We start from the raw sequence: 13,725 nt of genomic DNA on the forward strand, positions 1-13,725 counted from the left end.
CTGAGGGAAATGCACACTGACAGTAGGGTCTGTCAGCCTGTTCTCATTTCCCACCCAGTGACCTGCAGCAGCTCCAAAGGCAGCACGGATGGCTCCTTCCAAGGGGTGGGGGTGAGAAAAGAAATGCCTCCCTAATTCCTGCCCAGGCAGAAGCACTGCTGGGCGCCAGCAGCCAGCGCTGCTCTCAGAGCTCAGAACCCCTCACCTAAAAGTAACTGCAGAGATGTTCAGTCAGACAGAATCTTTGAAACTGATGGCAGAACACTAGGTCTGGAAATACCAATGCCTCTGGAAGTAACACAAATCAGATTAGGCCTCAGAATACTGAAATATAAATTTTTAAAAGTGTGTGCTGATGTGTAACTTTATACTCTTCACATTGCTCATCCAGAAGCAGTAGGATCAATGGATGGGGCTCAGGGCACAATGCAGCTGCTCACACGATGTACCACTTGATTTCAGCAAGAGCTGCAGAGAACAGTTCCCAATCCTGGGTCCACAAGACTCTCCTCATCACCATCTTAAATCACTCACCCCCAAAACAAAGAGGTTCTGTGTTCATCTTTTTAAACTTTTACATGGTTGAATCATTGTACAAGTTCATTCAACTTTTTTCCTCAGATAAAATTACTACTGCAACATCAGAATCTTTATCTGTCAAACACATGAGTGAAACACAAGGTAGGAGTAAAGGAGCAGGTAAAAAATTGTTTTCAAAGTTTTTATTGTCTAAAAAATTTCCAGGAGTTGAAAATTACTAAAACAGAATAAAATCATTTAATCAAGAATACCTTTTCCCTTTACTATAATTTCTTTTAAGAAACAGGACTCTTAGAGGCACCATTTTTATTCCCTTGCACTGCCTTAGAAGACCTTAATGCGTAGAACAAAGCAGAAGAAGCTGCATGGCTCCTAAGAGGAAGGTAAAAAGGCTTTGTTCTCTTGATCTACTAAACACTACATGAACCCAGTGTTCCAATAGACTTTGGTCAGGCAATTCACAAAATATTCCTGTCCAGCCCTGGTAACACTGACAAATAAACCTCTGCTTCATGGCTTCAATGCTCTCCAGGCTGGGTTTGCCAGTCACCTGGAACCTGGGGCCCCTCTCTGAGTGACGGACGTGGATCTTGAAATCCCTGGGTGACAAATGGAGGTAGGCAGAGGAGTCGCTGTTCCTGCGGATGCATCTGCCATTCTTCTTGCACAGCACTTTGCTGCAGAGCTTGGCTGCTGAGGTCACATTGATGACATAGTGCCCCAAAGGTCCATCGATGTACCGCTTCACCGTTAAGCAGCTCTCCTGGGAAAAATAAACAACCACAACACATGTCTCAGTATCTAGCATTATGTCCAAGTTTATTGTGCCTAAAAAAGATGCTATTACTAAACTGTTCTTGTCCAAAATAATTCACTGAGATAAATCTTGTTGGACTTAGATACTGGAGGCATCTATTTGGTTTAAATGAGTTTATTTCCAAGATTAGAAAAGTATTGACCTCTACTATAGTTACCATTTGAATGCCTGGTAGGAACATATAGTGTGAGACTAGGGAGGAGTCCCAGGAGGCAGAAAGAGAGTTCATATGGTTCACATCTGAGACTAACTCATCCCTTAAGCAGAGATTTCTGGTAGCTGCTGACTAGGAGAAATGCATGGGACTTACAGGTTTTAAAGCACAAATTAAGTCACCACTCTGGCCCTGATCACTGCAATACCTTTAGTTTACCAGGAGCCACATAATATTCATAAACCAGCACAGAAGTTGCTGCAATTGCAACTAGAAAGTTCCAGTTCAGATTTCCTGGTTCCTCTGACCAAGGCAGTGGTACTTTGCCAGAGACTTCAGGAGCAGGGCAGCAGACTGCATGAAAAGCAGAGAGGGCACCAAAGCCCAGGTTTAGGAATGGGGGCTATCCTGCCATGCCTTCTGGGAAAATCCAGTCCTGCCTTCCATCTCCTCAAAAAGGTTTATTTATGAAAGTCTGAAGAACCTGGGAGAAGCAACTGGGCTTGTCTTGTGACATTGTTTTCCATGTAACATTTCAACATTAGCAACTGGAGAAAATACCTCACCTCCAGGCTCCATTCCTTCCCAGTCGATCTGGACAATTGTCATAATTACAAAGTAGAACACTGTAAAACAAGCTGTGCTTATATTTGTTTGGCTTTGTTTTGAAACACGTCTTTCTCCTCACCTGGGCTCATTATTCCACTGAGCTACAAATGACCTGTCCAAAGCAATGTGCTCTGGAGCAACAGGACTTTTCAGCCTAACAGAATTAATGAGACCTGAAAGCAGTGCTGAGCCATCCTCCTCCCTTGTTGGCTGATGGCACTGATAAAGGTAGGCATGGAGGGTGTGGTGCCAGACAAGAGGTGATTCCTAAGATTGAGGTTATTGAGGTGATTCCTGAGAACTGGCAAACTGATCTGACCGACCTTTGAGCTGGCGTACTGCATGCTGCCCCAGAGAACAACTCCAGCTGCTCCCAACGCCGCGCTTTCCCCGATGGTGCTGACCAGATCCCTCTGAAAAAGGACAAATCCACACATGAGAAAAACAAATATACAAAAGCAAAATTTTAAAAAAACCACTGGGTATAGGCATAGCTTCTTTTTATTTCCTCCAGAGGGAACATTGGTCCAGTGGTATATTCATCTCAATAAAATCACTGTTTAGTTTAGAAAGCTCTTCAGTGTCTCTACAAAGGTTTGCATAGGTGGCATTCATCAGTGGGCCTCTTAAATAATGAAATCTTTGTCATTTATTCACAAGAGTTCCTCCAACCAAGCCGGTGGAGTAAGGATTTAGTGATCTATTTTATGTACTAGTCTTTGAATGGTTACCAAACCTACCTAGGTAACATTTTTGGCAAAGATCATCAGTCTGATCACACATCTTGGGTCACCCTTACAGTGTCTGGCTGCAGCTGATGGCTTTAGGCTGGGTCTAACTCGTGCTGCTTTAGCCATGGTACAGACAGGGCTGCTGCTTCTACCAGCATGAGGGCCATTAGTCCAGGAAACATATCTTTGAAAAATTAATCTCTGCCTGATAAAAGTGCCAAGTGGGGGGAAAAAGCCAAACGCACACACCTGCATATTTACCATGTCCACTTTTAGAATTGAACCAATAAGGAGCTGAGTTATAGTAATAACAATAGTACAACTCCACCACAGCAGCCTGAGTGTTGAACAGGAATGCCTTGCCAACAACATGGCAATGTATCTTGCAAGTGTCTTAAAGCCATTCTCTGAGATTATGAATATTGTGTCTAGAAAAATGCAATTAAATCTTCAAAAATATGTAGGAAGGAACTTCTCCCCCAAATTTCAAGGCATACTCAATTACATCTAAAACCATTTCTGTCTGCAATAGTTAATTAAAAAGTAATTCCTGATCAGTATTTGTAATGGCAGACGTTACAGTATTTCTCAATTTGACAAAGAGAAAATTCCTTTAAAAAGATATTTATGGTCTTTTTTACAGTCTTTGCAACTCTTTGACTGGAGAACAATCAAAAATACCAACCAAATTATCTCAGTATGGTGGTGGCAAATTTGGAAAAGCAAAATTACATACTGGAAGAACTGTGTTATTATTCATTACTACTAAATAATATATTCCTCTGTGTAAGTGGGCCTGCATTGATTTATCAATCCATAGTTATGGAATTTCCATTCCTGAAACATTTGTGGCCTGAGGGATACAAAAAAACCCCAAATAAATATCGTGGGAAAGGGAGAAGCCTCTGAAGAGTTGAAGACAATTACAGGGAATTCAGAGTGAGCAGTGGCTTTGACCCTCAACTGAAGGTTGGACAAAAAAGTGCAGGAGAACCTGCAAAAGTCTGGAAAAGTAGAGTTTGCCTACTGGTTCCTAGTGCAGAGTTCAGAGTGATTTAAGGTGTCACTGGTCTTGCCTGAAGCTCCTGTTGCTGCTGATCACCCAAACAGTCTTTTAGAGACCGTCATTACTCTTAAAAGCATACAGACCAGAAGTACTTTTTAAAGGATAGTGGTATATCCAAACACCTGTGGACTGAAGGTGTTATTTTCAATGGGGTTAAGGAGGATGGGTATTTCCTATGAGAATTAATCAATTAATCAGTTTTTTTAAAAAAGGAGTGTGTTAATTAAAGATCAAAATATCAAATGTTAAAAGAATGTGAAATTCAGTCTGTTGTGTTGGTAATGAGGGTTCCCAGGCCTTTGTCATCTGCAAAACATTTTATGAAGTTTACCCAGGTGCAAAGACAGGACTGTGATTTTACATTACTCACATGACAGTTGAGTGATTTTGCATTAACACATTTCAGATCTCATTAAGAAAATGAATTAAAACTTATGAGACATCCAGAATAAATAATCAATAAATATTTAGGATTGCTGGATGAACTAGGACCTGAGAAAACTCTGAAATAATTTTTATAAGTAATATGCTCTGGGAATTAGAGTGTTTTAACAGAAGTCAGTAAATCTAAATTTTTATAAGCCCATATCCCACATCTTTCTTTTGATAGTTTTATCAGATCACAAAAATATTACAGCACTTCATGTCTAATTCATATGGATATAAAACTGACAGAACTCATGCTTAAAGTTCTTCCAGGCCTCTAGATGTGTGAAGTCCAATGGCACTGATAATTTCACACTTAAATCCCTGAGGCACCTACTCCTTTACTTTCCTGAAATCTAGAATTACTATCTTGACAACACTGAGAAATTCAGCACTTATCTTCGGCTAAGACCAAAATTTGGCATTTTATTGGAGGGTATGTTTTCCTAGGGATTCTTAAAGGACTCCTACAGAACCTGCACAGGTGCTAGATGCTGGTGAAAACAGCAGGTCACCACAAAAATATTGTATAGGACTTCATTTAAACACTTTTCTTACACCTTACATCTCCTCTTTGTGTATTCTTTGGAACAAAGGTCAGGTGCTAAGAGTCCTTCCCAGAAAGAGAGAAACAGAAAGAGCTGGTCTGACACATAATCTCCAGATAACCCCGTGGAGAGGGTAACCTTCAGCCTGAGGTTTCAGGTGACATCTCTGTCTGATACCATTTCACTTTGCACCAACTCAATGAATGTTCAAAGGAGGGAAAGAGAAATAAGTGGGAACCCAACTACAGCTTAAATTTGTGTTGATAATGAAGAACTGAGTGAGGCGCATGAATTCCACCAGCAGCCTCAGACACAGCAGTCCTGGTTCGGGATTGAACATGTGCCCCTTCTACACAGCACAGCTGGGCCTTGGTGGGGGCTCTCTGGAATGGCTCTTCTTTGAGAGTGTAATAAAAGCCTCATATGGAAGAAAACATGCAATTTTAAAAAAATCTATATTTTAGATATTAAGATCTTAGCATTTGTCTAGCTGGGGAATCCTAATTTGTGTCTTGTATCAGACTTTGGTGACTGGTATTTGTCCAAATGATTAACAAATCAACAAGCCTCTTCCCTTGTGATGCTCATTTTTGTTCAAGCTTTTGGGGGCAGTGTGCAACTACCTAAGGTCCTCAAGACTAGGCTGGGCTATCCACAATGGACACCTGATTTGGCAGGGAGGAGGAGGAGGCTCTACTCTCTGTCAACGTTTCTTTGTATTTAGATCACCCAAATCACTGCACAGGACCTTAAAAGAATAGGAGGTGAACTAAACCTTTAGTTTTGGAGCTTCAGATGAATGTGAAACAAGACAGTCAGTTCTAGTCACATGTTGAGGAAAGAAAAATATCTGTAATCTTAAAGAGCCTTGGTTACAGACAGGAGTTTTCTGTATTCAGCACTAGTAGTTCAAGCCTGGCATGGTTGCAGGGGGTGGTCTCTACACACATGCACACCTGGTCATCAAAGACTATCTGTAGGGGAGCAACAGGACTGCTATCCATTATTAATCATCTGCCAGTTGTCATCCTGCTTTATTAATGATTTCAGCCATCTAGTCAGGGAGCACAGATGCTACTGTGTGACTTCCCTCTCCCACAAGCTTAGCAGTGAATTGTCTAAGCAGAAAGTTTCTAAATACCCTACAGATGGCAAACAGCTTGTACACATTTCTAGCAAATACAAAAACCTTTCATAATGATTTGGATCCCAACTCAGAATTTATAATTTGTTTCCAAGAGAAAAAGCAGGATTAATTTCTCAGACACCTTATGCACAACTCACCTGATTTCCAGATGCAGTCAGGGTGAAAGGTACAGCACACACAGCTACAGCATCTGTCTGGGACCTGGGCTTTTCATCTTTCTGAAGGTTTGATAGGCCTGTGCCTCTCCCTCAGTGACTCTGACTCACAACCACTTTTTCTGACTCCACTGTACAATTTCACATGAGCCCTTTGTACAGAAGGGCTTGCACACAAGTCTTGAATGTCAGCAGTGTTTCTGTTGGGATAGAAAGCACAGCTCTTGCACAGCTCGATGGAGCAAGGCTGTGGTTGTCCTGGCCCAGTCCCTGCCACAGGTCAGGTAACTATCCCATCTGCCCACTGTTCCAATTTTTCTGTGGCCATTTAGCCTGGATGTCATTGTCTGGGACCTTTCCTTGTCACCTTCATGCACATTGTTTCTGGAGCTCAGAGGTTTCATGACTCGCTTGTAACTTTGTGAGCATCACTTACGGGCTTGTCATGGGTTAAACGAGAAACTCCAACCTAGTCTAAAACCTGAACATACAAAACCACATTTAAATTATCCCAGTGGCTCCAGGGCTATGAAAGAATACAAGAACATTATTTTTTGGATCATTTCTATGTTTTTAAATACAACCCTGCAAGCTCCTGTCAGAACCCAAGCTGTTCTCACAGATGATGTGTATAGTCTGGCCACATTAAGCCCTGTCCCATGCTGAGTACCTGCCCATGCTGTCCTTATTAGAAAATATGTAGTGGAGCATAATCCAAATATGTTTCTCTGGCTATGTAAAGATCTTTTTAAAGTTGTAAAGCAATCTTTCAAACATCCAAAAGCAAATGGCTACATGCAACTGGAAAGCAGGCTGGTGAGTTAAAGAATGTAACCTGAGAGAAGTATCACTTCAAATTTCTACTGCACTGTTCAGAAAATAGCTTAAGGTAAAACATACCTATCTACTACCACAGATTTTGAGCTCACACATAATTGTTAACAGCATGGTAGTTTTCATAGCTTTCATGGTATTTTTATATTGATCAAAGGACTGATTAATTTTATAAAAATGCATTATTACAGACTGCATTTGAAAAATTCTTATGTATTTCCTAGCCTGAGTTCTTCTTCTGGGTGGCATTCTGCCTGTACTGGCCCCAGTGACTCCTTGCCTTCAGGACTAGGCTGGCCTATCTGCCCATCATTTCTGAGTCAGCTAGCACCTGTGATTTCCACAGAGAAAACAGTTCCAGAGAGTTTCTGGTTGCTGAAAATGAACCAGACCAAATTCCTAATTTACTTCTATGTACAATGTGCTTTTCAGGGGCAGCCTGAAAGTAAAATTTGCTTCCTGGGGTCAGCTTGAAGCATTTCGCAGGCTCTCAGGGATCTGCTGCACCTCCTCAGCTCCAGCTCCCAGCTGAAGCTCCACACATCCTGTGGTTTACTGACTGAACTTTGCCTTTTCCCTTGTCAATTCTCTCCCTTTTTCTGCTCTAGTTTGAGTCAGGAACTTGTCTCTGGCAGCATTAGAAGGAATCTCTCACCAGCTCTCCATAAAATAAAGGGAGGGAGCACCCTCAGATGACCTTTGTCATCAAGGGGTTATTTCCATGAGTTCCCTGTCCCAGATTTTCTCCTTTCTCATGGAATGAAAGAAACCAAAGAAAAACTTTTGGCACTTGAAGCAACTATTAGAGAAATTAATAAGTGTCTTTGCATCTCTATTATGTGCATAAACAAAGAGCAACGATCATCATTACACATCCAGAAAGTCTGAGATTTGCACATACATAATTTACCATCAGTGTTGTGGCCAGTACATATTTATTGCACTTGAACACTGGTTGATGGGACATTGCATGACTCAAGAACTGGGTTTCTTTGATAAAAAGACTCCACAGTTCAGCACCAAATGTTGGACATGAAGATGTTGTACTTCTGACAAGTGAGATAGATGGCCATTGCTCATCATGCAGGAGTTAGGAACTCCAGGACAGATTGCTTTACTTGAACTAGTTTATTTCTATATTGAATGAATTTACATTTGCATAAAGAAACAAAAAACCCTGAGGATCCTTTCTCATGAAAGTTTATATTTCCATTGAACTAATTAATTTTAAATGTCACAATATCTGTCAAGCTCATTTCACAAGCTGCCCTGAAAAATAAAAATATCAAAACGAATTACTTCCTTAAGATATTTCTTTGTACTTTCTTTCTAAACCACCTTCATTAAAAACATACAATGTTATCTCACAGAGGGAGACCAAACCACTGCAATATTAACTCTTGAAAGACATAGAGTTTTGTGCTGTGACTATAGTACTTCCTCTCAGGGAGCTGCCTTAAATGTGAAAAACAAATGTGTGAGTGCTTTTAGAGCATACTTTTTCTAAGAGGCTACTTCTAATTTCTACATTTTGAAAGAAGTCTGCCTGCTTACCTCTGTTAAAACATGAAAAGTATAGGCATAAAATGGTCTGGAGTAAACAAATACTGGCAAAACATAGTCTGTTCTAGCAATTGAGGCAACACGTATTGCCTCTTTAACCCGATAGTGAACAAATTTTAGTGCATTTGGACTTGACTTCAGTATATAATCCAGGTATATAGAAGGGTAGAGAGCAGTGCTTTCCCTCCACAGCCAGAGCAGGAGGTCGTTGCGGAAGGACTCAATGGATGGGCATTTCCCTGTGTATGTCTGGGGGTGTTCTTTGTAATCGTAATTGTAGCAGTCTGGGTAAAGGTAGTAACCCCACAAACCGTTTGGTCTCATGTGCTCAGCCAGAAGGATGGTGTTATTCATAAAACTCCTGCCAGCATTTTCAAATTCCTCTTTAGCCACTTTCCTAATTTTGTCCTCTGACCACCGAGGATGCCGTCTCCTAACAATCTCGAGAGATTTATTTCTATAAATGCTTTTATTGCCCCAGTTCCTATCCCACTGGGGCCTCCAGTTTTCCCAGTCAATGACTGCAAGTCCCTGAAATTTCTTCATGGGTATGCAATAGTCAATGTCAGACTTTGCTTTGCTGAGGTGCTTGATAAGACTTTCGTTCTGGGGCACCCCTCCATTAACGGGATCTCCATTATCTGAGTAGTAGGGGTAGTGTCCCAGATGGGTGTGGTAGAAGATTGTCACGTTGGATCCACTCAGAGTCTCGTTGATATTGGATGCGATGTCAAAAACGCCGAGGTCCAGGTCCACCTTGTACCGCAGCCGGCACTGCTCGGTGGGCGCGTTCCACACCACCAGGAAAGGCTTGTGCAGAACCGGGGGCGCCCGCGCCGGCTTCGGCAGCGCCGCCTCGGCCACAGCCAGCAGGGCCACCACTGCCACCACTGCCACCGCTGCCACCACTGCCACCACTGCCAGTGCTGCCAGCGCTCTGACCCGCGCAGCCATGGCCTGGGGTCCTCCCGCGAAATGGCTGTGGTGGGCCCTGGAAGACAAAACCAAGATAAGATGTTAGAAGGGCAGCATGAATGACAATGGAATGTCTTTTGGTTTGATTTGGTTTTGATAACATTTTGATAACATTGATTTGCTTTTGATAACATGAAACAGCACAAAGAGAGAAAAGTGCAAAACCGATCTTTTAAAAGTTAACACTAATTTCAAATGCCTTGAAAAATATTTTTATGGACTACAGTCTGGAAACTTCACTTTCTTTTCACCCAGACTCCTCACACAGTTGCTTCAGACGTTTCCATAACATTTATTTGCTCCCTCATGTCTACAAAACTAGATAATAAAGTAACAACCTAAAATGGCAGTGCGAAAAAAGAATGCGCTCTCATTCAAAATTTTAGCTTCCAAACAAGCTCTGCTATGGTCAGTCTGACTTGCCTAGAAATCATCACAGCAGGGCTACAGCCTTTACTATCTGTATATTCAAATGGTCACAATAGGAAAGGTAATTTAAACAAAAGGCAGACATTTCTACCTCACACAGATTACTGAAGACAACTCAGAAACTGCAATTTTCAGGATATGAAAATATTGATATCTATCCCTGAATTTCATTTTCATTTTCTAAATGAATGGATGCAAGAATGATAATCAATCTGCAGGCTATGAGAGGGATACCACTAATGGCTTAGTGGCCTAAGCTACTTATTTCAAAGACAAATTAAATATCTGTATGTTAAAGAAGATAAATTAGATTAAACAGATCTGAACTAGCTGAAAGAACATGCTGTATCTTTGAAAAAGGGGCTAGTTTTTAGAAATGAGGGATATTCATATTAATTTTTCCTTTCAGGGCCTGATGTTTTCCCTGATAGCCACACTGGCTTGGGGCTGCAGCGCTCTGGGAGCTGCCAGAGCTGCAAGGCTGCTGGTACCCCAGACACACCCCTGCTTTGTACCCCATGTCCACAAGTGGCTGCCCCAGAATTTGCCTTTGCTCCAAAATCTGCCTCTGCTCCAGAGTGCAGCTCAGCTCTGTCCTGGGTTTGTTATTCAGATTTCTTTGCTGATCTTTTAATGCTACAGAGATGATTAAAAGGGTTTCTCTATGAATATACATAGTTTATCATCTCAGTTGTTATTTCTATCATTCACCATTTTAGGCACATGTTAAATTACTGCAATCATTGTGTGTGTTGCAGGTTCAATTCATGCATCAGATATGTGAATTTTAAATGTCCTGAAACTGGATGTTGCCCTATTTTTACATCCATCTTAGTGATTTCTTTCCTTGCCTGTAAAATCTAGTTTTAATTGTCCCTGGTATTTCCTCAGTTAACATCAGTTAATCACTGACTAGAAGAGCTTCCCCCTGGTTGAAAATATGTTTGCTCTAATAAATTATATAATCCAGGATTTCTTCCTCTTTCATTTGTCCTTCCATGCCATTCTTCCATCCTCTGGGTTTGATGGATCTTTTCCTGCCTGACACTGCTCTCCTACTTTTCTTCTTTTCCCTTAAACTCTGCTTTGTCCTTATGTCTCCTACCGAACAGCCCTTCTCTGTCCTCAGCTTTGTGGTTTTCCATCCTCACTCCCAGAAAAGCATTGAGTTCCCTCACCTGTGCTCTGATAAGAGAGCAGCTTCCCAAGATGAGAAGGAAGCAATTTGCAGGAGCTGTGGCTGGGGTAGGGTGTGAAAGGCAGGACTGCAAGAAGCCAAGATGCAGGATTTCCCAGGAGCCAGCCCTCACCACCAAGCTAGAGTGTCATGCTCTGTTGTTTCCTCTCTGAATGCTTGTTCTGTGTAGACCTAAATATAGATTTAGCTCCCAAGTTTTAACATGTTGTTCATAATCCTCTAGATCCTACTGGGGACAACATCCTTGAGTGAAATGGGCCATTGCCACCAAGCCAACACTACTTAAAAGCCTGCCTGCTCAAAAAGGATGGAAGGTTATTTTTCACTGATCTGTTGGAAGGAAGTTTTATGCTTTCAGCTGGAATATTTTTCTTTATTTTTCTGCAGTCTTGCATAATCACCTAAGTAATGCCATGGCTTGAGAAAAACAAACAAACAAACAAATAAACAAAAAAGCTGCAAAAACTGCCTTTCCCTTCCTGTTTTATACAGACTGAAGAACACACCACAGTACTCTGCATTTTTTCTTTGATATAGCAAATTATCTTACTACATCAGTAAGTGATTTTTCATTATTTGGACTGGATTGCTTTGCAATACATGTGAAAAAATCTATAAGATAAACATCAATTTTCTCAAAAAGAGTAGCTCAGATGAAATGGGAAGAGCATCAGGAAAAGGGAAAAGACCTTTAGTGAATTTCTGAGAAAGAAAAGATCTGGGAAAAGATCCCAGCTTCCTGTTCCCACAATCCAAATGCTGGATTGTTCGGCCTTGTGTTGTTATGTACATATAATTAGATCAGTTTTTTAGATATTAATGACTAACACAGTACAGTTCATGTCTAGATCCGAGAACCCTAGACATTAGAATATTGCAGATAATAAATCAAAACAGAGTTAGCTCATGAGATAATATTGCAGGGTAATTTTAAGTTATGTATTTTTAGTTCTTGGGCTATTCTTGTTGCCTGACAAGATTTTAAAGCCCCTGACAAGACTTTAAATAACAGAGTGGTTGAAGCTGGAAGGGACCTCTGGAGGTCCCCCAGAGCTGTTCACTCAGGACAAAACATCACAAGTGACAAAATGAAAACATTTATCTCAAGAAATGTCAAATAATTCTCAATATTTGGATTGACCAAATCTTTGAGACATGCAGATTTCTGCACCCTGCAAGATGACTCCCACAGGAAAAAAAAAAAAAGAAAAAAAAAAGTGGAAATCTGTGCAATCCTGCTCAAGCTGTTTAGAAGTTAGGATCTGATCAGGGGCACTTATTCAGAATCCTCTAGTGAATGCTTGATACCCCCAAAAGTTGCTGTAAATTCCTTATTGAAATCTACGTGGAATTAGCTACCCAGTGATCTCTATTAATCTAAACAAGATGATAAGTGCATAGATACCTTGCCCACCTTTTAGATGGCTGAAGCATCTCACTGCAATTAAAGCACTGCATTTCATTGCAAAGCATCTCACTTTTCATGCTACTTTTCATTCCACACAGGACACATTACCATATGCACAGTTCCTTAAAGGGGAGCTAATTAGAATAAAAAGATCATCATTTTTAAAAGTTCCAATATAGTTTCATTAATCTGCAATTAATTCTGATGTTATTTGTAGATGGGAATTTAATTACAGATACTTTTTCTTTAAAAAGTCTTCTGAAGGCAAGGGAAACAAGTTTTCAAAGAAGCAGACAAGCCTATAGTTCTGAATGATGAGAAAATAAATTATCTGTTGTTTCACAAATGCATGAAGAAACCTCTAAACAAGAACAAAACATCTTTTATTACAATTTCCATCGCTCTATCTTTGGACTTCGTCCTTTTTACTCTCATGCATGGGCACTAATTGGAGTGCTTTAATCCCTGCTTTTAATGAGCACAGACCCTAATGATTCTTCCCTGGAGCTCATTATCAACTTTGGTTCAAATTCTCCCTTTTTTGTCTTTTTTTTTTGATTCAATGACACATTATCATGCTCAGTTTAACTTCTCAAACATGCAGATAGCTTTCTGTGGCACTACAGTGTTTTCAGAGCAGAATATGCTCTCAGAGTTTCTGCTCTATATTCTAAAAACAAAAATTACTTCATAAGGGAATGAAATGGGGTCTGATCACAAATCTCACAATGCTGATGAGGGTTTTTTATTTGTTCAGGAAATTTTGAATCATGTTTTCACTGCACAAAATGACATGTAGTTTTCTATTTGCCTCAGTTTCTGTTATGCAGTCTAGGATGAAGCAGGTTGTGGATGGACTTCAATATATCCTTTAGTAAGTTTGAATTTTGCCATTTCTTGAATTTCTTGAAACATCAGTTCATTTCTGCATATTCCCCTCATAATTTTTGTAAAAATTGCAAACATTTACTTTTTCCAAGTAAATGTTTACTTTTTACAGGCTTAGTCCAGCTTGTACTCAACTGTGTTTATTAGTCAGAATTCCACTCTATTTTGATTTCCAAATAGTTGAAAACAACTGAACTAGACATCTTAATTGCACCCTTTGATTACAAAATATACTAC

The 13,725-nt window shown here is 40.5% G+C and overlaps 1 protein-coding gene across 1 annotated transcript in view; it reads right to left on the reverse strand.

The window, feature by feature from the left end:
• Positions 1-874: 874 nt before the first annotated feature.
• The window catches only part of LOC132073668 (hyaluronidase-1-like), a 36,237-nt gene continuing 23,386 nt past the window's right edge, over positions 875-13,725 (reverse strand). The window contains exons 3-5 of the mRNA XM_059472857.1: positions 8,582-9,581; positions 2,444-2,533; positions 875-1,303 (exon numbers count right to left, since the gene is read on the reverse strand). Of these exons, the coding sequence (XP_059328840.1) occupies positions 875-1,303; positions 2,444-2,533; positions 8,582-9,581 (1,519 nt within the window). The remainder of the gene's footprint in view (positions 1,304-2,443; positions 2,534-8,581; positions 9,582-13,725) is intronic.

This window comes from Ammospiza nelsoni, chromosome 5, assembly GCF_027579445.1.
Source record: "Ammospiza nelsoni isolate bAmmNel1 chromosome 5, bAmmNel1.pri, whole genome shotgun sequence".
Lineage (NCBI taxonomy): Eukaryota > Metazoa > Chordata > Aves > Passeriformes > Passerellidae > Ammospiza > Ammospiza nelsoni.